The 26,799-nt window shown below is 52.8% G+C and overlaps 1 protein-coding gene across 3 annotated transcripts; it reads left to right on the plus strand.

Annotated features, from left to right (window-relative positions):
• OGDHL (oxoglutarate dehydrogenase L) lies at positions 1-26,455 on the plus strand. 3 transcript variants are annotated; one of them, XM_041736150.1, is made up of 25 exons: positions 8-98; positions 594-696; positions 2,346-2,416; positions 3,931-4,135; positions 5,085-5,243; positions 9,225-9,327; positions 9,717-9,832; positions 9,977-10,131; positions 10,929-11,075; positions 12,883-12,973; positions 15,341-15,520; positions 15,804-15,932; positions 17,010-17,189; positions 17,477-17,629; positions 18,168-18,270; positions 18,780-18,908; positions 19,982-20,132; positions 20,592-20,719; positions 21,329-21,507; positions 23,014-23,085; positions 23,172-23,297; positions 23,397-23,469; positions 24,760-24,923; positions 25,116-25,270; positions 25,702-26,455. In XM_041736150.1, exons 4-25 carry the CDS (start codon positions 3,932-3,934, stop codon positions 25,823-25,825), a joined length of 3,021 nt encoding a protein of 1,006 aa, XP_041592084.1. In that variant the 5' UTR covers positions 8-98; positions 594-696; positions 2,346-2,416; position 3,931; the 3' UTR covers positions 25,826-26,455. The 3 variants fall into 3 exon arrangements, with proteins under 3 accessions (XP_041592075.1, XP_041592084.1, XP_041592093.1); XM_041736141.1 differs by lacking the exon at positions 594-696 and having other exon boundaries at positions 1-98; XM_041736159.1 differs by lacking the exons at positions 594-696; positions 2,346-2,416 and having other exon boundaries at positions 25-98.
• Positions 26,456-26,799: the final 344 nt, after the last annotated feature.

A 26,799-nucleotide genomic window follows, 5' to 3' on the forward strand; every position in this document is an offset into this window, starting at 1 on the left:
GTGACCCGGGTACCTGGCCGGGCGAGCCGCGCACCCCTTGCGCGCAGCCCCCGACCTGCGGCCTCCCGGACTGCGCTGCTGCGCGGACCCGCGGCCCGGTGAGCGCGGCGGCCTCGCCACTCGGGTCCACGCACCCCTCTCCTGCCGGAACGGCGGCGGCCTCTGCTCTCGGGTCCCGGGAGCCGCTACCCAGGGTCCTTAGCCGGGCCGGGTGGGGGGCTGGGAGGGGAGGTGAGCGTGACCTTGGCTCCGCCCTTGTTCGGCCGCGGCCTCTGGGGGACCCCCAGCCTTCGCGCGTGTGGGGTGACTGCAGTGTCCTGCGGGAAGGCGCGTCTCGTGGACGGTGGGATTTGAGGCGTCAGCGGAGACTCCAGACTGCCCAGGAGGCCTTTTGTGGCCGTGGGGCGGGGCGGGTGTGGGGGGGCTGCCGCCCCTCACCCTCTCAAGGAGGCTACCTGTGGACTGCCGTGGAGCTGGGGATGGCAGCGTCCAGCGCTACGTGCCTAGCGGGACACCCAATAAGTTTCCAAGTCTCAGAACCTCTTGGGGGCGATGCCCTTATAGACCCCTTTAACCAAGGCTTCTGCTTACAGATGAGGAAACTGAGGCCGTGAGAGAGGCAGGATGGACCTAAGGTTGCAGCAGCCTGGGAGGTGCTTCTCCCAGCTCCAGGGAGATGTTGGAGGAGAGGAGAAGGTGCAGTGGGGTGCAGCGGGCATAAGCTGGACTCTGAGGGCCTCACTCCGATAGCCCCTTCCCCAAGGGGCCCAAGCCTGCCCTTGCATTCCCTCCTCTCAAGTCCTCCCCACACACGCACTACACTAGCCTCTTGGAACAGGACCCGGCTACCTTTTTACTTTTACAACCTCTGGCCTTGAGCTCAGGCCCTAGGTCTCTCTGCCAGTGCAATAAGCACACCCCTCCCTGCTCTGCTCTTTTCCTTGGAGTCTGCTGTCTCTTGGGTTCAGCAAACTAGAGTTGGGTTTATTCCCGAGAAAAGTCAACTCAGTTCTCAGAATGTGGGACCAGAGTAGGCCTGTAGCAGTGTAAGTCCAGCCTTCATTGCTGCCTGGCTTCAAGGTCTTGAGGAGGGCCTCTTTTTGGATCTCAGTTAACTGATCTCTACAATGGACATGCTGTAGAGCAATCCTCACTGGGGCAGCCCAGACAGGGCCTTGTATATGGGAGGCTTCCTGGACAGCATGTCTGCAGTTGATCTGGTTGTGGGAGTGGTGGTGGGGATGGTACTCTCATTGTCCCTAGAGAGGAGACTTCTAAGAGCTGCCCAGAGCAACCTACCTGTTAGTCCACTAGGGACTGGGCTGGGCAGGTGGTTCATAGGATGCCTGACTAACCCTTTACTGCTGTCTTTCCTTGTGTGGCCAGGACTTGGCAGGGCTGGCTGAGGCCTGGCTGAGGTTGGTTCTGTCTCCACCCATCCAGGGCTCCTGGGTTCTCAAGCCCTGCTGGAATGGGAGCAGGGGTGGCTAACCGGCTGCCCTCCTACCAGGGGCAGGGTGAAGGCCACAGCGGTGTACAGCAGCCGCTCCAGATCATTCAGTGTTTGTAAAACACAGTGTTCCTGTACTAGACTGCTCTGGACAGAGCCAGGTTTTCTCACTGCCACCCTGAGCTATCCCATTCCCCTGTGAGGGTGGGTGTGGGTGCTGGCAGAGAGTGTACTTCTGGTTGGTCTATTGGAATGTGCATGTTGTTAAGGAAAGACTATGTTTACATCTTGACTCTACAGTGAGGAGGGCACAGGTTCTGGAGCCACCAGAGCCCTGTCACCAGCTTCGTCTCTCTTCCTTTTTATAATGGGCTAATCTAAGTGCCTACCACATAAGATTGTGGAGAGGGTTAAATGAACATAATGTCTACTGCAGAGTCATTGCTCACAGACTGTGTGCTCCTATTTTTATTCTCCCAATGGACGGTCTTGATGTCTGATTTCCTTTGCTTTAGAATGGGGATGATAGAGCTCCCTGGCTTGTTTAGAGTCTTCTGATGTTCTAGGCCAGTATATCCTTTGTCTCTCTTATGGCCATATGGTCGAGGTCAGCCGTATACTTATATTTGCCTAGAACAGTCAGAGGTAGAGCAGGGGTTGGGACCCTGTACTCTGACCTCAGAGCTGGGGCACCCTTCTAGGGAGATCCAGCCCCTAGGGGCCCTTGCTGTGGAGCCTGGAATCATCGGCTGGTGGGGCTCGGCTTGCAGCTGGAAGCTTCAGGGGTTGAGCATGTGGGAAACTTGGGGCATTGTGAGCTTAGGTTCCTACAGAACCCACGCTCTTCCTCCCTTCACTGCACTATATTTTTGCTTTTTAATTTTACTCTCTTTAGACTTCCTGCTGATTGCGCTGAGGAGCCTACTTTCCTCCTTTGAGAAGACCACCTCCTTCTCTTTGCCTCATGTGAGTTTGGAGGGAGAGGAGAGGAGGCAGGCTGGAAGGGCTTGTAGGAGGCCAGCCAGATAGTTCCGGTGACTTGGTTGAGCTAAAGGGCATGGGTAGGGTCGGGGACCCTGTCTAGGGGTGTTGGCTCAGGACCAGGTGGGACCTGGAAACCCTTTATACCCCAGAGGACATGTTTTCTGGGGCTGAGTTGTACCAGGGGACGTACGCTCCTGCCTGCATGGCCTCTGGTGGGTTGGCTCTGGTGCTGCACCCCACTTATACTGGGATTCTCTGGGCAGAAGGGCGTTAATGAGGATTCAGTGGAAGCTATTCTGTGTCCAGGCAGAGCTGGGCTGGAGCAGAGGAGGGGGCTCTGCTCCTAGTTGTGTGACTGGGGGTGGGGGCACAGAGGTCCTACTTTACAAATCCTGTGTAGGAGGAGGCGGCCTTAGTGGGCCCTGTCAACCCCCATCTTGCCTGGGTAGGGAGCCCCAGGGCTTGCCAGGATTCGAGGAGGTTCTCAGAACCTGTCCTCTGGTGGGGTGGGGGTGGGAGGGGAATGGGGAGGAGGAAGAAGTATTTAAAACTGGTCATTCAGAAATTTTCCCTGGCCAAGGGCAGGTGACATGATGGGGGTGAGGTGAGCTACAGGTTTTTGTTCCCCTCCAGCCTGGGTGGGCTTCCAGTCTGGATGTACCCCCCTGAGCTGTTGGTTGTCCTGAGTACTGTTGGTTCTGAGTGTAAACTCTGGGGAGGGTCATGGAGCAAGAGAGGGTAGCTCCAGCTGGGAGCTGAGGGGGCTGGGCTGGGCATGGGGCTAGGCTTCTGGTCTGCCTCTCACTGTTCCCCAGTGCCCTTCCCTTCTCTGGGCCTCTGTCTTCCCTACGGTCAAGTGCGCTCATTGAGGCCTGTGTCATTGGCTTTCTGGCCCGGAAGAGTGCTTTGTGCTGGTTTTGCAGTCAGAGGAAGTCAGTGGTCATTTCTGGTCACAGTGACCAGAAACCCAGCAGTGCCGTAGGCCTCCTGAGATAGTGCAGCTCAGTCAGACCCTTTCTTCAGGCTTTTTCTTGACCAGGCACAGCACATCCCAGCCCCTGGAGGACTGTGGCCTGAGTCTTGTGGTGGCCAGCTGCGTGGCCCACTCTTTCTTGGGTATACTGCCTTCACGTGCCATGTGACCTTCCGGGTGGGCTCCAGCACCTAGGCTGAATGCTGCCCGAGGCAGGGCCTGGCTGGTACTTGTCTCTAGATCAGGCTTAGGGAGACAGCAGAGAAGGAGTGTGGGCTGGGGTGGTGGGGCACAGCAGGAAGGGAGCTCAGGGATGCTAAATAGCTGTTGCTGAAGTTTCCTGAGCTGGGATCTCCCACTTAGGCAGTGACCCTGGGAGGGCTGGCCGACTGTCCCATTCTCCTCTGTCTCATCAGTGCCACCTGCTCAGTAGAACCAACAAATGCCAAATGAGGGAATAGTGGCTTCCAGAGCCTTTGTTCTGGTCCCATGATTTACATTTCTTCTCTCTGCCTGTGTCCAGAATGAGTCAGCTGAGGCTGTTGCCATCCTGGCTTGGAGCACGGGCCTCGAGGCTCCTGGCCCCACATGATGTCCAGATGTTCAACCGGCCCAGCAGGTCATCTGGGCCACCGGCCACCTTCCCAAGTGGCAAACGTGGAGGCAGCTCCAGTTACATGGAGGAGATGTACTTCGCCTGGTTGGAAAATCCCCAGAGTGTCCACAAGGTTGGCGCCTCCTCCCTACCTCTTGGAGCCAGGCTGTGGAGGGCGAGTGGAGAGAAGTAGCTTGCCTGATGTGTGATCTTGGACAGGTTTCTTTTCTCAGGTCCTCCATTGTCCCTATTTATAAAAGCCTTGTCCTCATTGTGGGTGAAGAGAGCCTGTTGCTTTCTTGTTGCTGAACCAGCCAGTGGGTGGTGGCCTGGCCAGAGAAGCCCTAATCATGTCCTGCTCCTGCACTTGGTCTCAGACCTGCCCCTGCCCGCTTTGTCATGCTGTGCTGCTTCCAGGTGGCTCTTTGTTATGTAGTTCAGGGCATAAGTGTTTATATACATACTGAGCTGATAAATGCCTCCTGATGGTAAAAAAAAAAAAAAAAAAAAAATTCAGATGACGGGGCAAAAAGTGAGGAATGAAGCTGCCCTCACCTTCTTCACTCACTCTCAGAGGAAAGTGATAACATGATTCAAAAACAGAATGTGAAGTTACACAGTAAAACATCTCCCTCCAATCCATCTCCTATCTGCTCAGCTCCCACCTGCCTGTCCTCCAGTTTATTCTTAGTTTCTTCTGTATCCGTTCAGAGAGTTTCTTTAGGTAAATTTGTTGCAAACATAACTCAGTTCCCCCATTTACACAAAAGCAACGTCTCCCTCATGTGTTTGAGGGCATGTTTCCCCTAGGGTAGAAGCCTGGTTCACAGCTGAAGCCCCTGGGTCACAAGTTAGAGCCTTCCCCCAAAACCCTTCAAAGCTGGGAACTGAAGAGATCTAGGCTTGGGGTTGGGTGTCCTGGGCTGGTTGTAAGAGATCTTGGCAGGGGCCTGGGCAGGTCCTAAGAGCTGTAGTGGTGAAGGAACACCCAGTACCCACTGGGACCCCCTGGGCAGGACCACCTCCTCCTCCCCACCAGGCCCTGACTTGCTCACTGTTTTCTTGCTTCTGCCTCTGCCCAGTCCTGGGACAGCTTCTTCCGAAAAGCCAGTGAGGAAGCCACCTGTGACCCAGCTCAGCCACCCTTCCCCGAGACCAGGCCAGCAGTGTCGAGCCGGACTGAGACCAGCAAGCTGGTAGAGGACCACCTGGCTGTGCAGTCCCTGATCCGGGCCTACCAGGTGAGTGGCTGGCAGGGCCTGGGCTTGTAGGCTGAAATGTCTTCTGGCATGCGGCCAGGTGCTGATGGGAAGGGATCTGGCTCAGCCCTTCTCTGAGTCCTCCATGGGTGGCTCTCACTTCTCCTCTTACTTGTCACATAACTGTTCATATCACTAACCGCCCTCTGGTATTTTTGTGTACATGTTGGTATTTTGTTTGTCTGTGGTCTTTCTCACCGAGTGCTGTCTGTCTCACACACCACTATGCCCCAAGCATCTAGAGGAGTACTTAATAATCGATTTCAGTAAATGTTGGATGAAAATTGAGTAGATTGACCTTTGTTATGTCTGTTATCTCTTCTTGACTAAGTGTTCCAAGAGGACTGGGACTGATACATAGCAGGTGCTTAATTAGGGTTTACGGAATGAATTAGCGGATAGTTCAGTAAACAGCTCTTTCTCCACCAGCTGCTCTGTTCTGGAGACTTAGGCTCTTCCCCTGCTGGGTCTCCAGGCTGGGCCCCTGCTCTGACAGAGCATCTTGATGAAGTTGCATTCTTGGTCTTGACTGAACAGGACTAATTGGAAGGCTTTTCTGGGTGTTCCCTTCATAACAAGTGTAATCGTTTGGGATCTCTCTGGGAATCAGTGGCAGAAAGTATTTTGTAAGAGAAACTTGTCAGACAGAATTGCAGAAGGAAGGGCATTCCAGGGCTCTTGGCAGAGACTCCATGGGACCAAGCAGCAAGCCACAGCAGGAGCCTGTGGGAGTATGGGGTCTGGGGGAGGCCTTAGCAAATGGAAACAATGCCTTGCCTCTGAATGAGGCACTCTTTGGGTGGCAGCTATACTTTCTGGGGACCAATTATGCTGGGGTGGACGAGAGAAGGTGAGCAGGACTGGGCTTCCTTACTGGCCTGAGGACCAGTGGTTTGTGGGCCACCTGCAAGCAAACAGTAGTAATTTTTCTTGGTGGCTGAGTCAGAAAAATGATCCAACAATTTACTTTGAAAACCAAGAACAAAGAACATAAAACTCCATGTTAAATAAAGATAACATTCATGGTGCTGCCTGAGGGCCTTGTCCCACGGTTCTCAGCTCTTCAGCTGCTATTTAGTTCTTTAGCCAACATGAAGCACCTGAGAGTCCTTAGAGTGGGCTAGTGTCTGGATTCAGGCATGTTCCTGTGGATCTGTAGGGTAAAAATCTGCCAAAGGTTGTGTCTGATGTGAATAAGCTCTCACCAGGCAGGCTGCGGCTCCTTGCAGCCCTGTAGGAGCAAGAGTTCTTGTTTAACTCATCTACACACAGTACTGAAAAATTCTCACACTAATTGTTATAGACACATAAGAGGTAGAAGAGTTGTGCAGCAAATCCCAACACCCGTGGGGCCAGTCTTGATTCATTTATTACCACCTCCATCCCTTACCTGTTGGCCACTGATTATTTTGAAGCAAATCCCAGACATAGTATTTCATTCATCGAACTTTTTAGCATGTATTTCTGTAGATAAAGGCTCTTTAAAAATGTGCCGTAAGAGCACTGTCACATGTGGCAATGTTAGCAGTAATCCTTAAGGTCATCAGACAACCAGTTGGTGTTCACGTTTACCTGTTTGCCTTATAATTTTACTGCCTGTTTGAATCAGGATCCAAATAAAGCCACGTTGTGATAAGTTGATCCAAGTCTTAAGTCTCTTGTATGTTACAGATTTCTCTCTGTGTGTGTGTGTGTGTGTATGTGTGTATGTTTGTGGAAAAAAACAGGTTGTTTTGTGCTGTAGAGTTTTCCTAAGTCTGGATTTTGCTGATTGCATCCCCGTGGTGTCACTTCATCTGTTCCTTTGTCCTGTGTAATTTCTGTAAATTGGTAATTTCCATCTAGAAGCTTTATCCACCATAGATTTGATTTTTTTTGTTTCATAATCAGCTTCCTAGGGGTGATGGTTAGCAGCTAGCAGCTCTGGATGATTATTTCCTGGACACATTAATTCATTAAGAGTGATAAAAATGGTGACAGTATTCTACCTCTCTTTCTTTGTTTATTATCTGAAATACTTCTATCAGGAAAGGCTCACTTTTTTCTTTTTTTTTTTTTTTTTGAAAAGCTCACTTTGTTAACTCCATTTATCCTGGTGTAAATTGTGTAGGAAAGGCAGGATCAGTGCTTGATTTTCCTTTTTATTGACTGATTTTCAGAAGTGTGGTGTGGTTCCATAGTCCCCCCAAAGATGGTCAATGAAGACTTTCCTTCCTATTTAGTATGATATGAATGGATGAATTTAAACTTATAATGATTTTTCATCTGTTACAGATACTGTCCTTCTCCTTGTCCAAATGTGTCCTTATTCCTTGCCCCCGCAGTGTTTGAGCACCCCTTTGCTATCTGGTATGACAAGATGCTCTGAGCTCATCTTGTACATATCTGGACCAACCAGTTTCTCAAGGAGTGCTGGAAGAGTCACTGCTATGGTCTGATCAGGACTTCTGGGCTCTTTCAATGGTTAGAGCTGGGAAATATGTTTTTTTTTTAATTTTTATTTATTTATGATAGTCACAGAGAGATAGAGAGGCAGAGACACAGGCAGAGGGAGAAGCAGGCTCCATGCACCGGGAGCCCGACGTGGGATTCGATCCCGGGCCTCCAGGATCGCGCCCTGGGCCAAAGGCAGGCGCCAAACCGCTGCGCCACCCAGGGATCCCGGAAATATGTTTTTTTTTTTTAAAGATAACACATTTATGGGTTTATACTGATGCTTCCACGTACTTCAGATGCAAGACTTAGGGTTTGTTCTTGACCTTATTTATTTATTTATTTATTTGGATTTCATTTATTTATTCATGAGAGACACCGAGAGGGAGGCAGAGACACAGGCAGAAGGAGAAGCAGGCTCCATGCAGGGACCCTGACATGGGACTTGATCCTGGTACTCCCTGGGCCGAAGGCGAGCGCTAAACCACTGAGCCACCCACGGATCCCCTGACCTCATTAATCTTAATGTCATTGTCATCTTTTAAAGATGCCAAAAGTAGAGATTCCCCAAGACATCAGTACAATGACTTATTTGATTTTCCCACAGTCTACATACTACAGCTTTACAGTATAATTCTAATACTACCACTACTGATTGGTAATAGAAATGAATTTATAATATTTTTTTCCTGGAGTTCTATTTGTCTTTTGGGGATATTCTGTTATTTTATTTTATTTTTTTGATATTCTGCTAGTCATTTGGGTAGTACTGTGACCAAATGAATGTATGAATTCATTTGTTTTAATTTTTGAAACTTAATTTTGCTTGATAGTGATATAAAATATTTACAAGATTCCAAAATCAAATCTTCAAAGCAAAATGTATTCTTAAAAGTCTAGCTTCTATCCCTGGCATTCTACCCCGTTTTGTTCTTTTTCCACAGATAATACTTTTTCTTGTTTATGATGTATTTTTCTAATGCATATGTTTATTTGTGTGTATATGAATATATGCAAATGTATGTATTTATTTGAATCTCCTCTTTCTTAGATAATGGATAGTTTGTCACACATACTTTTCTACAGTTTGCTATTTTGCTTAACACTGTTTTTGGGGGGACTGTTTTGTGGGGACTACTGCACAGCAGCGGATAGGGATTTTTTTAATTATTCTTAACAGTTCTTTGTACTCCCCTGTGTGGATTTCCCAGATCCATATTCCGGTCTTCTATTGATGGACATTTGGGAGGTTTCTAGAATTTTATGACTGCCACTTATACTGTAGTTAATACTTTTGTGTGTGCATCCTTATTTCTGAAAGCTGCATGTTGTACTTTTAAAGAGAATTGAGCTCCTGCCAACTTAGTGGTTATGGTATAGGCAACTGTGCAGGGGCTGGGTGCTGTAGACATGTGGAAAGTTGGAATTCTGAAGTGGGAAATGAGGGGCCAGGGCCCAGAACTTGGCTTTTGGGGAGTATTTGTCTATCTGTGTTTCAGCCTGGCCCTGACCTCTTTCCCTTTCTCCCAGATCCGGGGCCACCATGTGGCCCAGCTGGACCCGCTGGGCATTCTGGATGCAGACCTGGACTCTTTTGTGCCCTCAGACTTAATCACAACCATTGATAAATTGGGTGAGAGCTCTTGTTTTGGCAGCACCAGAGCCAGCCGGTGCCTGTGGCTGGATGAGGGGCTCTGGGACTGACATGTGTCTGGGGCCTGGGGCCCATCAGTCAGCCCTAGAGGCTTTCCTCTGACCTTTGCCCATCTGCCTCACTGTGATGTCTCCCCATCTTCCCTAGCTGGTGCACTAGGCTCCGTCAGCTCGAGAGACTTGTCCAAGCCCCACCTTGTGGTATAGGCTGGCCTCTGACTTTTACTTTCCCTGTCTCCCTGTTCCAGCTGTAGGCTGGTGGGAGGGTGCTGGGGGCATTGTTAGGAGGTCCGGGGTACTGCTGGGCACCCCCTGGGGCCTGACCCCTTTCTCTCCCCTCTGCTGCTGCGGTCGTGTGTGCCGCCTCAGCCTTCTATGACCTGCGGGAGGCTGACCTAGATAAGGAGTTTCAGCTGCCCACCACCACCTTCATTGGGGGATCTGAACACACCCTCTCTCTGCGGGAGATCATTCGGCGCCTGGAGGTGAGCACAGGCAGGCGTGTAAGGCACACCTGCTGGCACTCTGGAGTGTGCTAGAGGGAAGGCGGGTTCTGCCTTTGTGTTCCAGATGCCAGGACAGTTTTCCCTCTTCCTGGCTTCTGGTGGAGTCCCTACCTGTTCCCTCAGAGCACCTACTGCCAGCACATCGGCCTGGAGTTCATGTTCATCAATGACGTGGAGCAGTGCCAGTGGATCCGGAAGAAATTCGAGACCCCTGGTGTGATGCAGTTCTCCAGTGAGGAGAAGCGGACGCTGCTGGCCCGGCTGGTGCGCTCCATGAGGTCAGGCCCTCAGCACCACCCTGGGTGGCTGGAGTGGTCGCAGGGTCTGCTCCAGGGCTGTCTGGAATATCCCAGGACATCTAGTTCCTGAAAAACTAGGATCACTGGTGGGGGAAATTGGGACTGGAGGGGGTCTCATCCCCTGGCCTAGGGGAAGCCCGTAGGAGCAGCATGGGGGGTAGGTGGGCAGGGCTGGGTTCCAGGAGAACATGACCACAGGGACAGAAGTGGCAGAAAGTGGCTGTGGGACTGTGTGGACAGAAAGACGTCTCTAGGAGTGAGTGTACCAGCGCCTGCCTACGGGTGGGGTGCCACCTGGCTCTGCCACTAGGATCTGAAGCTGGGTATACAGGGGCTGCAGAGGCCTAGCAGAGCATGGGGCTCAGCTGCTGGGTGCAGAATGGATCCCTGGTAGTGAGGTGCAGGCCAGAATTTGAGTTGAATGGTGAAGGGGTCTCTGGGGCATGGAGAGGGAGCCCTGTGCAGTGTGTGTGTGCAGGATGGTGAGCTGGAAGCTGCGGGAGGTGGCTTGTTGGAACAGTTTGATTAGAAGGGGGAGAGAGGGTGATAACTGGGTTTGGGTGCAGGCAGAGGTCTTTGGTTAGGTTGGGAGGGTGCCCAGCCTCTCTCTGGCCTTTCTATGCTCCTTGTTGCTATATGTTAATAGCAGGGCCTGTCTGTGTAAAGGGAGGTGACTTCGCAGCTTGCTCTCTCTCAGGCATCTAGCTGTGGTCCTCATGGATAGTCCCTGTGAGCCCCAGCCTCTCTATCTTTTCCCTTCTCCTCACACCAAGCAGATTTGAAGACTTCCTGGCCCGGAAGTGGTCCTCTGAGAAGCGATTTGGCCTGGAGGGCTGTGAGGTCATGATTCCCGCTCTCAAGACCATCATCGACAAATCCAGTGAAATGGGGATCGAGAATGTCATCCTGGGGATGCCACACAGGTGGGCCCCCTTCTTGCTCCTCCATAGCCTATCTGTTCTCCAGGCCCAGCAGAATGAGATAGAAGGGAGGGGATGAAAATCAGAGCAGGGGTTTTGGTGGAATCTGGGGGTAGAGGTAGGATGACCTAGAAAGTTCTCAGTGCCTGGGCCCTAGGGCCAAAGCCACATGGAGGCAGGGACTAACCATCTTTGCTCAGATTCAGTTTCTCTTTTCCATGTTGCCGCTGTCCCCAGGAAGGTCAATATTTCAGAAAAGGGATGTACCATGCCTCTTGAGGTTCCTGTGGAGGGATACATTCTAGGGAAGTGAGGACAGGGCCTGGGCAGGTGGCTTTGTGCAGCCATCTCCTGGAGGAGGGTGGTCTCTGGAGGTGAGCTGAGAGTTTTTCCCCCTGGCTACAAGCTGACTACACATTTTCCTGAGACCTTGATAGACTTAGAAGGCTGGCCTGGCACCTGGGCATTGACCTCTGAACTGGAGCCCATGGACTGGTGAAGAATACAGCCTGGGGACAGAGACAAGGTGGCCAGGGGTCGTGCGGAACGGGAGTGGTCTTGGAGGCAAAGCCCCAGCATTTTCTGTGACAGTTTCCATCTGCTCACGGGTGGGCCAGTGTTGGATGCACTAACAGGAAGGGTGTCAAGGCATGGATCCAGATGCAGTGTGGGAGGGCCCCCATCCTGCGGGCTGGCCTGCCAGGAGCCTGGGATTTGTCTCTTACAGCTCCTTGCTCTGAGGGCCCAGAAATGCCCAGTGTTTCGTTAGAGGGTCAAGCAGAGCTGGCCCAGTTGTCAGAGATCCCACATTCGTGGCTTCAGTGGATCTCTTGGGGAGGATGGCCTTGGGCAGCCAGGGGTAGTTCTGGGACTGTGTGGTGGTGCTGGGCCGGCTCCCAGCCTGAGGAGGGCTCTGGGAGCTGAAGGGCTGTTCTAGGCCAGGCCTCCATAGTTGGGGGTGGGAGTGATATAAGACTGGAGGGCTTTGCCCAGAGGAACTGAGGGTTGTTCATGTGGTTCCTTTGGCCTCTAGCTCTGCCTCTGCAGAACATAGGAGAGGCCCACCTGGAAGAGGGCTGCCCTCTGTCACAGGGCCACGTGGAGCTAGAGATTGGATCAGAGGGTGTGCAGGCTTGGGGCTAGTATCTGCTGGTGGGCTGGGTGGGCTGAGTCCTCCCCTGTGCCCAGATCAGCGTGGTACCCACCCCTGAATAAACTGCATCCTGATGGGAAGTCTGGCCTCGACTAGAGTCCCTGGTCTCTGGCTGCTTTCCTACCCCTAACCTGAGACCTCAGCTTCCCTGGACAGGTCCCCTGGTAACTCCTGACCTTAGGATTAGTTCAGTCCTGTCTTCCGCTGCAAGACACTGCTGGCTGAGCTGGGATCACAAATGAGTGACTATGATGCATTAGCAGATTGGGGTTGAGGTACTGGGTTAGGCTCAACTTTTGCTGGTGAGGTGGGGGGGAGGGGATGGGGTCCGACAGGGAGGCAGGGTGGGTGGGGGGAATGGGTGTGTGTGCATCCTGCCATGAGTGAGGCTGGGTGGCTCCTGCTTATGAGGGCCTCCAGAGTCCTAGTGAGATGTACAGAGTTTCTGGGGGAGCTGGCCAGCTAGAACCACTCACATGCATTGTAGATTGAGACAGGATGAGAGGGTTGGGCCTCCTGTGGTTTGTATGGGGAGGGTTTCCCTGACCCCCATGCTAATTCTGATAGGCCCAGGTGGGCAGGAGTGTGGGGATTTTGGGGCCTAATGGGGGAGGTGGCCTCTGTGCCAGGTGAGAGTCCCACCACCTGTGGCTCCAGGGGCAGGCTGAATGTGCTGGCCAATGTGATCCGCAAGGACCTGGAACAGATCTTCTGCCAATTTGACCCCAAGCTGGAGGCAGCAGACGAGGTAAGTGCCAAGGCCTGTCCCAGCCAGATATTTGGGGTGTGGACTAGGGAGGAGCTGGGCCAGAAGCATCTAGGCTCAAACAGACCTGGATGTGGATGGCTATGCAGAAGAGTCGGGGAGAGAATGGGTGTGTTTGTGTGAGGCCACTAAGGTGTTTTAGAGTGAGTGCTGTGATCTCTGAGAGCTGGGAGAGCCGTCAGGTAATCTGGACCAACCTCCTTGCTTTCAGCTAGGTAAAGTGAGGCCTGGAGAGAAGTGACCTAAAAGGCATTTACTTCAGCTGTGTGGCCTGACTCTGCACAGGGTCCTGTCTACCAGCCCAGAAGGGTTTCTTCACTCATTTTTTGCCTAGAACAGCCCGGGGAGGCCAGGATAGCTTCTTGTGCTCATTGGTGAGCAGAGGAAACAGTTCTCTGCTCACACCCCTGTTGCTGGTATGCATGTATGTTAAGCATGCCTTGTCCCCTGATGCCTTCATCCACACTGGGCCTGAATGTAGACAGGCTTCCTCTCTCCACTGCTCTCTGCCTCTTGCACAGCCCTGCTTGTCTCCCCTTTGGGTGGCTCTCCTGGTCCTCTAGGCAGCCATCCCATCACTCCCTCCTCTGTCCCCCTGTCCCCTCGGTACTCTTCTGGCCTTTGCACGTGTGTGTATATCTGTTTTCCTCTCTAGGCTGGTAGCAGGATAAGAGAAGGGACCTCATCCCCGAAGCTCCAGTCCCCAGCAAAAGTGCTTGGTTTGTTAAAATGAATCCCATTAAATGGCTGGTCCAAGGTCATCCAGTACATAAGGCAGAGCAGGGACTAGAATCTGCATCTGCTGGCTTATAGCCCAGAATCTTCCCAAGATGCTATTCATTGCTTATCAAAGATCATAGCACTTGCTCTAAAGGCACTTTCATTTCTCCAAGGCTCAGTTTGTTTTTCTGTAAAATGGGGATGAAACTCCCTGCCCCCAAAATGCTTGTGAAGAATCAAAGAGATGATGCGTGTAAACTGTGTAAAGCCTGGCCAAAGGATATTTTTTTAAAAAGTATTTATAGTTCTTTTTATTTAAAAAAAAAAAAAAGTATGAGCATTGTTTAAAAAAAAAAGCATATGCAATGAGAATAAGTTTCCCTCATGAGACCCCTAGCCTGCTCTTCAGAGGCTCCACTGTGGCCAGTTTTTGTTTGTGTTAAGGTGTGTACTTCCAGAAATGTTTCATGCAGGTACAAACACACCTATCTACTCGGTACAGTCTTCTTTGTAAAAGGCCAGAGGAGTAGCTCATGATGCCACTCGGCACCTTGCTATTTTCACTTAAGGAGTTGTCACTGCTTCATGCGGCACACGGGAGCTCCCTGAGCTTTGAATGTGCTCTGGTTTTTGCCTCTCCAGGTGATGGGTGTTAACGTTGCTGACTAAGTTTCTTTGCACACGTGTGAGAGTACTCTGTTAGATGGTGTCTGAGAGATGCAGTGGCCAGACTAACTTCCCTCCAGAGAGCTTGAGGACATCAGTGAGCCCACCCCCAGCATGTGTGAGGATCCCAGGCTCTTGTCCTCCCTTACTCTGTTGAATCTCTCTGTCTTTGTCAATATGATTGATGAAAAAATTTAATTGAGTATCTTTTCACATGTTTTTAGGCCACGTCTATTTCTTTTTCTATAAATTCTTCTCATGGCTTTTGCTAATTTTTTTCTATGGGATTTGGGACTTTGTCTTACTGATTTGTTAAAGAGTCTTATATATTGAGGATGTTAGCCCTTTGCCTACATTCGTCTTATAAATATTTTTCTCTGCTTGATTTTTCCTCCCTAACACTGCCATGGATTTGCTTCCCTCTGGCAAGTTTGTTAAATTTTAGCTGCCTTGTCTTTTATACCTTCAGAGCTCTGTACATTGTTTGGAAGGGCCTTCCCTGCTCTAAGATCATAAAATACATGATATTTTTCTCTGCCGTATTGTGGTTTCATCTGTTGTTTATACATTATTGGTTAGTTTGGTGTTAGGAATTAGGTAAGGGTTCAGCTCCAAAATTTGCCCAGAGGCCATGCCGTGGTCTTATTAACACCACCTTCTGTTTCCCTGCTTGCACTGTCATTAATGCTGAAGACAATAGGTGATAATGCGGAGAGGCTCTGATGAGGAGGCTTATCTGTCCTCTGAGCCAAGGCGCAGGGGAACCTACCTGCCTTCCTCAAAGAGGGGTTGTGTGTGTGGTGATGGGAGGGCAGGAAGAGGATGTGGGTCAGGGATAGCACAGCCTTCTCAGGGAGTGGAATCCAGGGAAATGTCCCAGCCCTACCGTGAGCTTGCATATCTACTTGTCTGCCTGTCTGTGGTGAGAGGGGTGGGTTCACTATGGCCCACCTTAATCTTCAGGGCTCTGGAGATGTCAAATATCACCTTGGCATGTACCATGAGAGAATCAACCGGGTCACCAACAGAAATATCACTTTGTCCCTTGTGGCCAATCCCTCCCACCTGGAAGCCGTGGACCCCGTGGTGCAGGGAAAGACAAAGGCAGAACAGTTCTACCGAGGGGATGCCCAGGGCAAGAAGGTAAACTCATCTGGTTCCTAAAGGGTGCTTCGAGAGGGGCTGGATCTGAAGGCCGGGCTCTGAGGAATGGTGAAAGAGGGACTGGCTTTGAGGGCTGGTTTCTGAGTGATGGGCTCTTGAGGGCTGAACTCTGAGACAGTAATGGTTTCTGAGGGGTGGGCTGGGAGGACAGGGTTCTGAGGGACTGGGTTCTGAGGCATAAGGCCTGGATCTTTGCACTATAGGGCTGTGCAGCTGGGCTGCACAGGCTCAGGCTCCTCCTGGCTCACATCCTGCCCTGCAGGTCATGTCCATCCTGGTTCATGGGGATGCTGCCTTCGCTGGCCAAGGTGTGGTGTATGAGACCTTCCACCTGAGTGACCTGCCCTCTTACACCACCAATGGTACTGTGCATGTGGTCGTCAACAACCAGGTGAGGACCTGGGCTGCCTGGTGGGCTTTGTCAATGTCTCCCATTTCTGAATTCCAGGAACTTTTGGGGGAAGTGTGAGATGATCCTGGTTTTGGGGTGGTTTTTTTTTTTTAGATTTTTTTTTTAAAGATTTTATTTATGAGAGAGCGAGAGAACATGCGAGAGAAGGTGCGGGGAGGAACAGAAGGCCAAGAAGACTCCCTGTTGAGTGTGGAGCCAGATGTGGGGCTCCATCCCAGAACCCTGAGATCATGACCTGAGCCGAAACCAAGAATAGGACATTTAACCCACTGAGCCACCCAGGTGCCCTGAGATGATTCTGTTTTTGATCCCACTGCTTTGCCATTCCCCAGTGTATGACCTCAGGCAGGATCCCTGCTCTCTCCCCAGCCTGGTCTGTGAAATTGGTGTGTGCCTGTATGTATACATATGCATGTAAATACACACACACACACACACACACACACACGTCCCATGGAGAACATTGTAAGGACAAAGGAAGACAGGTGTAACTACCACAGAGGCTGGACATAAACTAAATGCTACTTTTAGTTCTGTAGGAACCAGTCTTAGAACACAGCTGTCACAGACCTTTGCTCTTTAGGCAGCTGTGCTTACTAATAGCTCTTCTGAGCCTAAAAAGCCCTAGGTTAATTGCCTTATTTGTATTAAGTCATTTAATCTTCACAGAATAACCCTGTGAGGTAGTATTTAATGAGTCCTTTTCATAGATGAGGAAACCAAGGCTTTGGGAATTTAAGTACTTGGCTCAGCATCACACACAGAGCCGCTGATGGGGCTGGCAGTGAGCCAGGCCCGCGCTCTTCCTACCACAGTATGACATGCAGAACAAGAGCAGGCATGATTTCCTTGGTGCTGCTGCCATCACTATAGGACCCGCCACTATGCCTGTAGGGGCCGTTTACCCTCATCCCTTTCTGTGCCACATCCCTCCTGGTCACACCTAATGAAGCTTGAGGCAAAGATCTCCCTCATTCCCTTGATCCACCAGTCTCCAGGGCAAGTACCACCTGTCTGGCTCTACAGAGGCTCTGTCCATTCTTCCTGCTTCTGCAGATTGGCTTCACCACAGACCCTCGCATGGCCCGGTCATCACCTTACCCCACCGATGTGGCCCGTGTGGTCAATGCACCTATCTTCCACGTGAATGCAGATGACCCAGAGGCCGTGATATATGTGTGCAGTGTGGCAGCTGAGTGGAGGAACACCTTCAATAAAGATGTGGTGGTGGACTTGGTGGGTTTGGGGCTGTGGTGGGGTGTGTGTGTGACCTGTTCCTCCTGTGCCAAGTGGGCCAGGTCTGTAGTATCTTTGGCAGGGAGGGCTGGGAGTGCTTTCCAGATGGAGGGTTTAGGGCCACCAAGAACATTCTGTACACAGGCTTGGATGTGGGGCATTTAGTGGTAGGTGGTAGTGGGGGGCTTTCAGGGGCCTATCATGCCTGCTCTGCCCCCACTGCGCAGTGACTATGCCTGCACTGCCTGAGGGCAGGGGCTGAGCCCCTCCCCACGCTGTCCTTGCAGGTCTGTTACCGCCGGCGTGGCCACAATGAGATGGACGAGCCCATGTTCACGCAGCCGCTCATGTACAAGCAGATCCACAGACAAGTGCCTGTGCTGAAGAAGTATGCAGACAAGCTCATTACTGAGGGCACAGTCACCCTGCAGGAGTTTGAGGTGGGCAGGCAGGCCACGTGGCTGCCTAGGACAAGCTTCCAATACAGCTTGGGACCCTGGGGTAGTTGCTGATGTTGGCAGTGATTTCAAGAAGTAGCCATTATGGTCTTTGTCCCCAACAGATCCTAGTTGTCAAGGTGGACAGAGAACCAAAGGCATTTACAGCCTGGTGGGATAGTGAATGCTGCCATGTGAGGAAAGCTCAGCCTCAGGCAGGTGTCTAGGAAGACTTCCTGCAGGAGGCAGCCCTGAGCCCGGTTTGTTCCCACAGTTCTTTATGGATGCCTTGGTCTTCCTGCCTTGAGGGAGCTCTGAGAGCAAGCACTCTGAGTCTTTTCTGAGCTTCCTCTAAGTCCTTTGCTGAGCAGGGGGATCCCCCTTAACTCTGAGACTTTGGCCTCTGGCCACAGGGTCCCTGCAGGCCAGCCGACAGTTGTATAATGTCGCAAAGGGCACCAGGGCTTACAAATCCAGGTTGATACAGCCTTTGGCTCTCCGGGGCTTACTGTGTCAGTCCTTGCATGCACCCTGATTTCAGGAAGAAATAGCCAAATACGACCGGATCTGTGAGGAGGCATATGGCAGGTCCAAGGATAAAAAGATCTTGCATATAAAGCACTGGCTGGATTCCCCATGGCCCGGTAAGTGAGAGGTCTGTGGCTGAGAGTGATTCGCCTGGGCCTGGGACCGGACTGCAGTGGTCCTGGGTGAGGGCGGTCGTTGCCCAGTCCAGAGGCTGAGTGTTCTATCCCTGAGACTCCTGAGGCTGGGGGCACTGATTTCTACATGCGGGGATGGGTCGGGGTTCAGGAGAGATGGTATCACCCTGTGAGCATGTGTGACCAGCTGTTTTCTGGAAGGGGAGGGCTGAGCCAAAGCAGGTGCACATCAAAATGGAGAGAGCCTGGGGGAGGGGTGCTCAGAGGGCCTCCGTGGGATGGAGCTAGATGGCTGTGACCTGGGGCACAGGGAGTAGCCCCCACTGGGGCCCAGCTGTGGCTATTGGGTGTCACAGATCCCAAGTGTGAGTCAGGGTTTGAGTGCAGGTGGGGTTAAGAAAGAGATGGGCCCCTGAGTCCTGGGAAGGCAGGCCGACCAGGGGATCTGAGGCCTGACCACACAGAAGTACACAGAATCTCTGCCCTCTCAGGCTTCTTTAATATGGACGGGGAGCCCAAGAGCATGACATGCCCAGCCACAGGCATTCCTGAGGACGTACTGACCCACATCGGTGAAGTGGCTAGCTCCGTGCCCCTGGAGGACTTTAAGATCCACACCGGTAAGGTTGCTGTGCAGGCTCTATCTAGCATGTGCCCTGCGGGAGATGGTGTTCAGGGGTCAGGGGAGCCTGGTTTGTGTCCTGGCTTGCTGGCAGGTCAGCTGAGCTCTTGGAGCCTCTTTTGCACTCTTGTGCAGAGCCCGTAATAACAGGTTCCTTTCAGGGCGGGCAGATGTGGAAGCCATGTTCTCTGCTGGGTGCCAGTCACAAGGCTTATGCTAGGCATCTTGGATTTTCCCAGTGTCTTTGCTGGGGTTGTCCATGGCTCACGCAGAAGGAGGGCAGGGGAGCAAGGGTTCTGTGGAGGGGGTGGTTGAGTCTGAAATGTTGGGAAAGGGCAGGAGTGTGGTGCCTATGGTGGCCTGGATGGATGAGAGAGGGCAAGCCTGCCACTCCTGGGTGAGCCTAGGCTAGTTGGTGGTCACTGGCTATACCTCTTGGCTGTGGCCATCCTGGTTGGGCAGTCTGGAGGGCCCCATGGTGGTGTAGGATGCCTGTGGACCCTTCGAATCCAAAGGGATTCCTCCACAATGTGCATAGTGGCCCGGGTGTGTTGTGGTGCCCACTCTGTGTGCACATCCCATGGGGCTGGTACAGGTGTAGGGTCAATAGGAGCCCCACCTGGGCTGGGTGCCAAGGCTCAGATCAGGTGTGGTCATTCGTAAATTAGTTCCCTCTCCTGAGCCTCAGTCTCCTCTTATGGAGAATGGGGACAGTCAGCAGCACTCTCTGGCAGGAGACCTGTGAGGAATGGTTCTGACTCAAAGGCATACAGTGTCTGCATATGGCAGAGGCTCACCTAGTGATGCCTGCTCCTTCTTCCCCAAGGGAGGGAAGTTAGGGGGGCTCAGACCTGCTCTTGGAGTGGCGGTGCTGGTGGAGGGCTGCCTGGCCCTGGGGCTCCTGTGGCCTGCCAGGCCCTGTGCTGCGTGTGTGTGTGTGGGGGGGGTGGGGGGGGTGGGTATACACTGAACACGTGCACAGCTGGGCTAGAGCCCTGGTGCTATGGCCGTCCCGGCTGGGGCCATCCTGCAGGCCTCTGCGTCCCTCAGGGTGCCTCTTCATCCCTGCAGGCCTCTCTCGAATCCTGCGGGGCCGTGCGGACATGACCAAGAAGCAGACAGTGGACTGGGCCCTGGCCGAGTACATGGCCTTTGGCTCCTTGCTTAAGGAGGGCATCCACGTGCGGCTCAGTGGGCAGGATGTGGAGAGGGGCACATTCAGGTGAGGGTGTGAGAGTGGTCTCTCGGCCCTGGGTGACCATTAGCCTGGTCATCCCTGACCCCACAGGATTGCTGAGAGCTCATCTGTGCTTGGGGTCTACCAGAATCAGCCCAAGAGCTCTGGAGTGTAACTGGCTCTTCTTCCTTTCCCTGGCCCATGTTTGGGGAGCCCTTATATGGCTGAGGTAGTCACAGGTAACCCGTCAGCATCTCTAGCCCCTGCTCTTGGGTCAGGACATCAGAGGGCTGCTGGGCCACCTCTCTGACCCTGTGGGATTACCACTGGGAATGGAGGCTCCCTGGATTGCTCTGGTTTCCCAGGGCCTTCTTGGTGGCGCCATCCTATGGAATTCTCGCATGGTGACAGGCTTGCCTGCCTCCTGCTACCTGGTGCACCTGCTCTGGGTGAACAGGTGGTAATCCGCCGCCCTCCATCCCTTCCTTATCTGTCTCTCTCCAGTCACCGGCACCACGTTCTCCATGACCAGGAAGTTGACCGGAGGACATGTGTCCCCATGAACCACCTTTGGCCTGACCAGGCCCCCTACACTGTGTGCAACAGCTCCCTCTCAGAGTATGGAGTCCTGGGTGGGTCAGAACTCTGCCTGCAAGTCAGGCAGGCCCTGAGATGCCTGGGGACCAGAGAGGGTCTTGCACTCCAAGCTGTCCTAGCTTTATTGTTTTGACTATGACCACTCCTGCACGGTACTCAGCAGCTCTATCTCCAGAGCCCCTCCCCAGTCTCTGGGCTCCCAGGACTGTGTCCCCTGTTATTCTTTCTTCCTTGGTTTGACCTTTAGCTGGCCTGCTTCCTCCCTGACTGCCTCCTCCCAGAAGCAGGACCCTGCAGAGAGCAGCCCCCACCCCGCCCCTTCCCCTCAGCACTACTGCACATATTTTGAAGGGTTATTCTTGGCAGACGGCTCTTGCTGCCTCCCCAGGGCATCTTGGGACTTGGGTCCTGGTCTAGAAGGTGGCCATATGTGAAGTTAGGGCTGAGGGTGGCATCTCTGAGCATATTGTCAGCTCTCTGGCAGGGAGGTTCTGGCCTTTGGGCCCCAGGGTGTCCCCTGGCTCTTGCTGGCCTGCTGGGAAGGGTGGGTGAGGACAGGGAGTGAATGAACAAGGACTGGGTTTGAGTGGAGCCATTGCCCCTTGGTGACAGTATGCGGTGTGCTCTTTGTGTCTTCTGTTTAGGCTTTGAGTTGGGCTATGCCATGGCCAGCCCCAATGCCCTGGTCCTCTGGGAGGCTCAGTTTGGTGACTTCCACAACACGGCCCAGTGCATCATCGACCAGTTCATCAGCACTGGCCAGGCCAAGTGGGTGCGGCACAATGGCATCGTACTGCTGCTGCCCCACGGCATGGAGGGCATGGTGAGGGCTGCATGGTGGCTGGGACCTGGAAAGGCTCTGGTGTGCTTGGGAGAGGGTGGGTAGACCTTTGGCTGCTTGCAAGGGTGGGGGGTGTTTTCCTTCAGGCCCCTGGAACACATGGATCTGCTCAGAGCGGGGCCTGCATACATCTGTGTTGCTGCTGCTGTGATGGCACTGCTATCACTAGCAATAGAAGTAGCCAATATGTCTGAGGGTTTGCTCTGTGCCAGGTCCTGTTTAAAACTCTTTGTTAACTCTTCCAGTCCTTACAACAAATTAGTGGAGTAGGTCCTGTATACCCACTTTCCAGATATAGGAAACTGAGGCAGAGAAGTAGAGTGGCTTGTCCAAAGTCACACAGCTAGCAGCTGAGATCTGAATGTAATGCTGTGTAGTACTGCCTGTCCTCTGGTCTTCTCCTGAGAGTGGCCACACAGAGGGAGGATGGAGGGTGTGCAGGCCAGTGAGGGAGGGAAGGGCTGGGGAGAGCCCATGAGACAACTTGGTGGGTCTGTAGCCTGACCAGGTGGGGCATGAGTGGGGCTATGCCAGCTGCAGGGGCAGCTAGGAGCAGGGTGTGCTCAGCCTCTGCCTGGCTCTGTGACCTGGGGCAAGGCCTTCCCCACCCTGGATGATTGGGCTACGAATCAGTGAATGTCCCTGAGGGCCTACTCAGCCTGGACTGGTCATCCAGTCAGGGACTAATCACTACTGTTGTCACCAGTTGGCTGTTCAGAGCCAGGATTGGCCTTCCTGGGCATCTTACACAGTGTGTGTGATCCTGTGGAATTCTCGCAGCTGGACTGGATGGTCAGTCCTGTTTCCCAGTTCACACGGGAAGAAAGGAATGGAGTGATCTGCCCGAGATCTTGTAGCTGGAAAGGCACAGGGTGGAGTGGGAAGGTTGGTGTGGTCTGACTGGTGCTTATAGCTCTGGGTCCTTAGGGCTATGGGACAGATCACCCTCATCTCACGGGGAGCCACCCTGAAGGTCGGTGTGGTGTTGTCTTGCTGCCCACATGGGTGAGGGCAGGAGTAGAAGTCAGTCATGGGTTCCAGGCTGCCCCCTGTGGCTTAGTGACCGTGGGGTTGTTTCTTAATCTCGCTGCTACTCACCTTCATCTATGAAGTGAGGTAACAAATGTCTACACCATGGAGCTGCTTTCAAGATTAGTAAACAATGTCAATGGGGTCTATAGAGCTCTGTTGGGCACACATCAGGTACTCAGTGAACTGCCAAGTCCAGAACATTCTGGAAAAACCATCTCACCTTGGCCTTTTTACCGGTTCTTCCTGTCCCACATGTTTGCATGTGCTGGCTTTGACCAGACCCTCCTCTGAGGATGTCCTCTCTATTCTTCTCCCACATTCCTGGGTCTTTACTGTGGTTCTGGCTCTTCTAAGGAGCCATCCAGACTTCCCCCTGGGCCCTGGGCCCCTGCAGAGCCAGGTGTCTGTCCTGTGGGACACTTAGGCCAGTCTGTGCTGTCTGGCACTTGGTTTCAGGGACCAGAGCATTCCTCAGCAAGGCCTGAGAGGTTCCTGCAGATGAGCAATGATGACTCCGACGCCTACCCTGTAAGTGCGGCCCTCCCCCACCAGGGTAAGGTCAGGGCACGGGTGACACAGGCAGGCTACCTCCCAGCCCTACCCTGGTCTCCCAGGTGTTCACTGAGGACTTTGAAGTGAGCCAGCTCTACGACTGCAACTGGATTGTGGTCAACTGCTCCACACCAGCCAACTACTTCCATGTGCTGCGTCGCCAGGTCCTGCTGCCCTTCCGGAAGCCGGTGAGCTGCCCGCTCTGGTCAGCATAGCAGTGCTGGGCCCAGGTGCAGAGCCCTGGCCAGGTGGGGCAGCTGGCAGCCGGCCACATGTTTCCCTTCCAGCTGATCATCTTCACACCCAAATCTCTACTGAGGCACCCTGAGGCCAAGTCCAGCTTTGACCAGATGGTATCTGGTAAGTGCTCAAGTGTGCTGGGGAGGTGGCTGTTGGGGGGCCTGGTGGCTCCTGGCCCTCTGCTTCTAGGACCCTTGTCCTCTCCTGTGTCTGTGCCCCTGTAGTAGTTCCTGGCTCAGTCCCCACCTGTGGCCAGGTTGGGAAGCTAGCCTGGGATCCTCCAGATATGGTCCGGCTTGGGTCATGTGAGCCAAGCAGCAGGGTCCCCTGGCTGTTCTCGGGGAGCTGAGAGGTGGGAGATCTGGCAGGAGTCTGCCTAGGATAGCAGGAGCACTGAGAGTCGTCATTTACTCATCCAGGTTTTTTTTACTCCTGAACCAAATAGACATTGTTGGCCCTAGGGACCCGGTGCCCCTCCAGGAGCTTTCAGGCATTGAGGGTCAGATAAAATATCTGAAGGACCAGTGTTAGAATTGAGTTGTGATCCGGGGGAGGATGGTGGAGGGGCTGAGGCTTAGAGCAGAGCCACCTGGGAAAACAGTCCTGGGTACTACGAGGAAAGCCAGCAGTTGCTGGCAGGGAAGGGGCCCACAGCGTGGACAGGGGTTTTTACCCGTGTATGTTTGAGCACCCCCTCTGGGTACGCAGGTAACTGAGCTCTGACATCGGCTTATGGACCTCTTGGCCTTGACACCTGGTGCGAGCTTCTCTCTGGTGGGGACTGGCAGCCAGTTTCTCTCTGCTTCAGTGTCTGCACCTGAGATTTGGGGACATTGGGGTGGCTTCCTTAGAAGTTCTCTGCAGTATGCTTAGTCTGGTGCCTGGCATGTGGTGTGAGCCTGTGAGGGCTGTCTGAGATGGGGCTTGGCTTCAGGGCTGAGAGAGGAGGGAGGAATGTGCGGCAGCCTCCCAGACAACTGCTCACCTTCCGCTTGGTGATCCGGTGGTTGGCGTGCATGCAGGATGGGGAGCAGGTTTGGGACACACATTGATGCCATCGGATGGGGATTTGATGCCACCTTCTCTGTCTCCTCTAGAAGCTGTCCCCATCACAGTGCCCCCCAACCCCAGCCTGTCATCTTAAATGTTCATGTTCCCAGGGCTCTGTCCTTGACTCTAGCCCATGTCTACCTCTCTCCCTGTGACATCTCAGGGAGTCATCTGTCCCCTGCCCCTTGGTTTGGCTCAAGAGGTATCCAGTGCAGCCACAGATCCAATCTTGGGGTTAGTCTCAGTGGCCAGGGAGAGCCTGGGGCAGGCAGGGATGTGGATCTGGTTCTCAAGCTGATCTGGCCAAGTTGATGCACCTCTGGGAGCTGATGCCCTTGCCATACTCTGTCGGACCTTTAGGGACCAGCTTCCAGCGGGTGATTTCTGAGGATGGGCCTGCAGCACAGGCTCCTGAGCAGGTACGGAGGCTCATCTTCTGCACTGGAAAGGTGTACTATGACCTGGTGAAGGAACGGAGCAGCCAGGGCCTGGAGGAACAAGTGGCCATCACCCGCCTGGAACAGGTGCACCCTAACCTCTTGCCCAGTCAGAGTCATGGACAGGGTCAAATCGCCAGCCCCCTGGCTCTGGGCAACATGCCAGGCAGGGCCAGGATGGGTATCACAGGTTGCTCTCCTGGGGCGCTGGCCATTGGCATGGCACCCCCCACCCCCCCGTCCCCTGGCTATACTCCATTTTCTCTTTGCCTGCCCCAGATCTCTCCATTCCCCTTCGACTTGATCAAGAGAGAGGCAGAGAAGTACCCAGGCGCAGAACTGGTGTGGTGCCAGGAAGAGCACAAGAACATGGGCTACTATGACTACATCAGCCCGCGCTTCATGACCATCCTGAGCCGGGCGCGGCCCATATGGTATGAGGCTGAGTGTGGGGGTACCTGCCACCTGTGCCTGGCCTCCTCTGGGCCCAGGGGACTCTGGGGGCCTGAGGCACCATTCTGGCTCTACCTGCCCCATTTGCTGTGTGAGCCAGAACTTCTGCCCTTCTGTGGACCACACTGGAAATTGAGGGAATGGGTCCCCTAGTTCTTAATGGCTTTGTGACTGTTGGTGACAGATCATAGACCCCATCAGTTCTGCCGTATGGAGAGTAAACCTTTGTTTGTCAGCCAGAACTGAATGAGAGAATGTCCTTTGATCTTAGGCCAGTCACTTAGCCTCTTGGAGGAGCCTTAGGCTCTTCATCTCTATAGCAGGATGATGATCAGGATTAGACCCGATGCATTCCTGGGGTAGTGGCTAGGCCAGGCCCAGACCTATCCTTAACTTGTCTCTTCTCCTCCAGGTACGTTGGCCGTGACCCAGCAGCTGCACCAGCCACAGGAAACAGGAACACTCACCTGGTTTCTCTGAAGAAGTTTCTGGATACCGCCTTTAATCTCCAGGTCTTTGAGGGCAAGACATTTTAGAGCTGGCAAGGCCTAGCTGGGTCTTGTGGGACTGGCTGGGGACATGGGGGCTCATAAGGAGAGGGATGGATGGTGTTCCTGCCCAGGGGAGGGGCTGTCTAGAGCTCCAGGATAAAACAATACTCACGTAAGTGTTTAAAGCCAAAGAGTAGGCACTGCTGGCTTCGGGATTATGCCACCTTGGGCTTTTGTGTTTATGTCAGAATCTCTTAGGACTGAGCGAGCCAGAGGGGTCTGATATATGGGTTGTCATTCAGAAGTGTTGTTTGGGACTGTCCTGGTCTTTCTGAAAATTTTGTCTGTCTTCTCCATCTATACTGTTTATGTCTCTGCAGACAGCCATGTGGGAGTCCATGTCTTTAGTCCCTCTCTCCCATCCTGGCAAATCTGGCTGCTGCTTACCCTGTCCTTGTTCATCTGTAGATTCAAGGAATGTTCCCTTTTGTGCTCTTAGAAATAAAGATTTCAGCAATAACAACCAGGTGAAGCAAAACCGTGCCAGGTGATTTATATGTGCTCTGTTTTATGGGGTGTGTCATAATGAGATATGTCAGCTTCTGTGTGAAATATAACCGCAGCTCATATGTACCAAAGTAGAAAACTAAATAACAGAGAAATAAAAAAATGCTAAAGAGAGGTTTTCTGTTTTCATTTTGTGTTGTAAAATTGGGGAAGAGGCATATGGTCTAGAGAGGGTAGAGAATGGGGAAGAAGAGAAAAACTAAACATGTAGAGGGTAAAATATCTGCCTCCATTGGACAGATTTTCTTTTGAGCCCTAGGCAGTATTTTCAAAATCTGTTGGCATGTCCACTCTTTAGCCTTTTGTTGGTTTTGCTTCCCCGCAAAGATGCTGGGGAAGCTGCAGCACAGGAGGGATGTTTTGCTTTCTGCAAAGCATTTGTTCATTTATCTTTCTTAGAGTACTTTCTCTATCCTAGATGCTGGGGCCTGGGTAAGAGAATTATGTTGGAA

Source organism: Vulpes lagopus, chromosome 2 (genome assembly GCF_018345385.1).
Source record: "Vulpes lagopus strain Blue_001 chromosome 2, ASM1834538v1, whole genome shotgun sequence".
Lineage (NCBI taxonomy): Eukaryota > Metazoa > Chordata > Mammalia > Carnivora > Canidae > Vulpes > Vulpes lagopus.

Excerpts from the sequence above, each read along its gene's own strand:
- OGDHL (XM_041736141.1), top strand. The coding sequence starts at position 3,932 with ATGAGTCAGCTGAGGCTGTTGCCATCCTGGCTTGGAGCACGGGCCTCG. Across the intron at positions 20,720-21,328 it reads CTCAGAGTATGGAGTCCTGG|GCTTTGAGTTGGGCTATGCC; the intron begins GTGGGTCAGAAC and ends TCTTCTGTTTAG. Across the intron at positions 23,086-23,171 it reads ATGACTCCGACGCCTACCCT|GTGTTCACTGAGGACTTTGA; the intron begins GTAAGTGCGGCC and ends CTGGTCTCCCAG.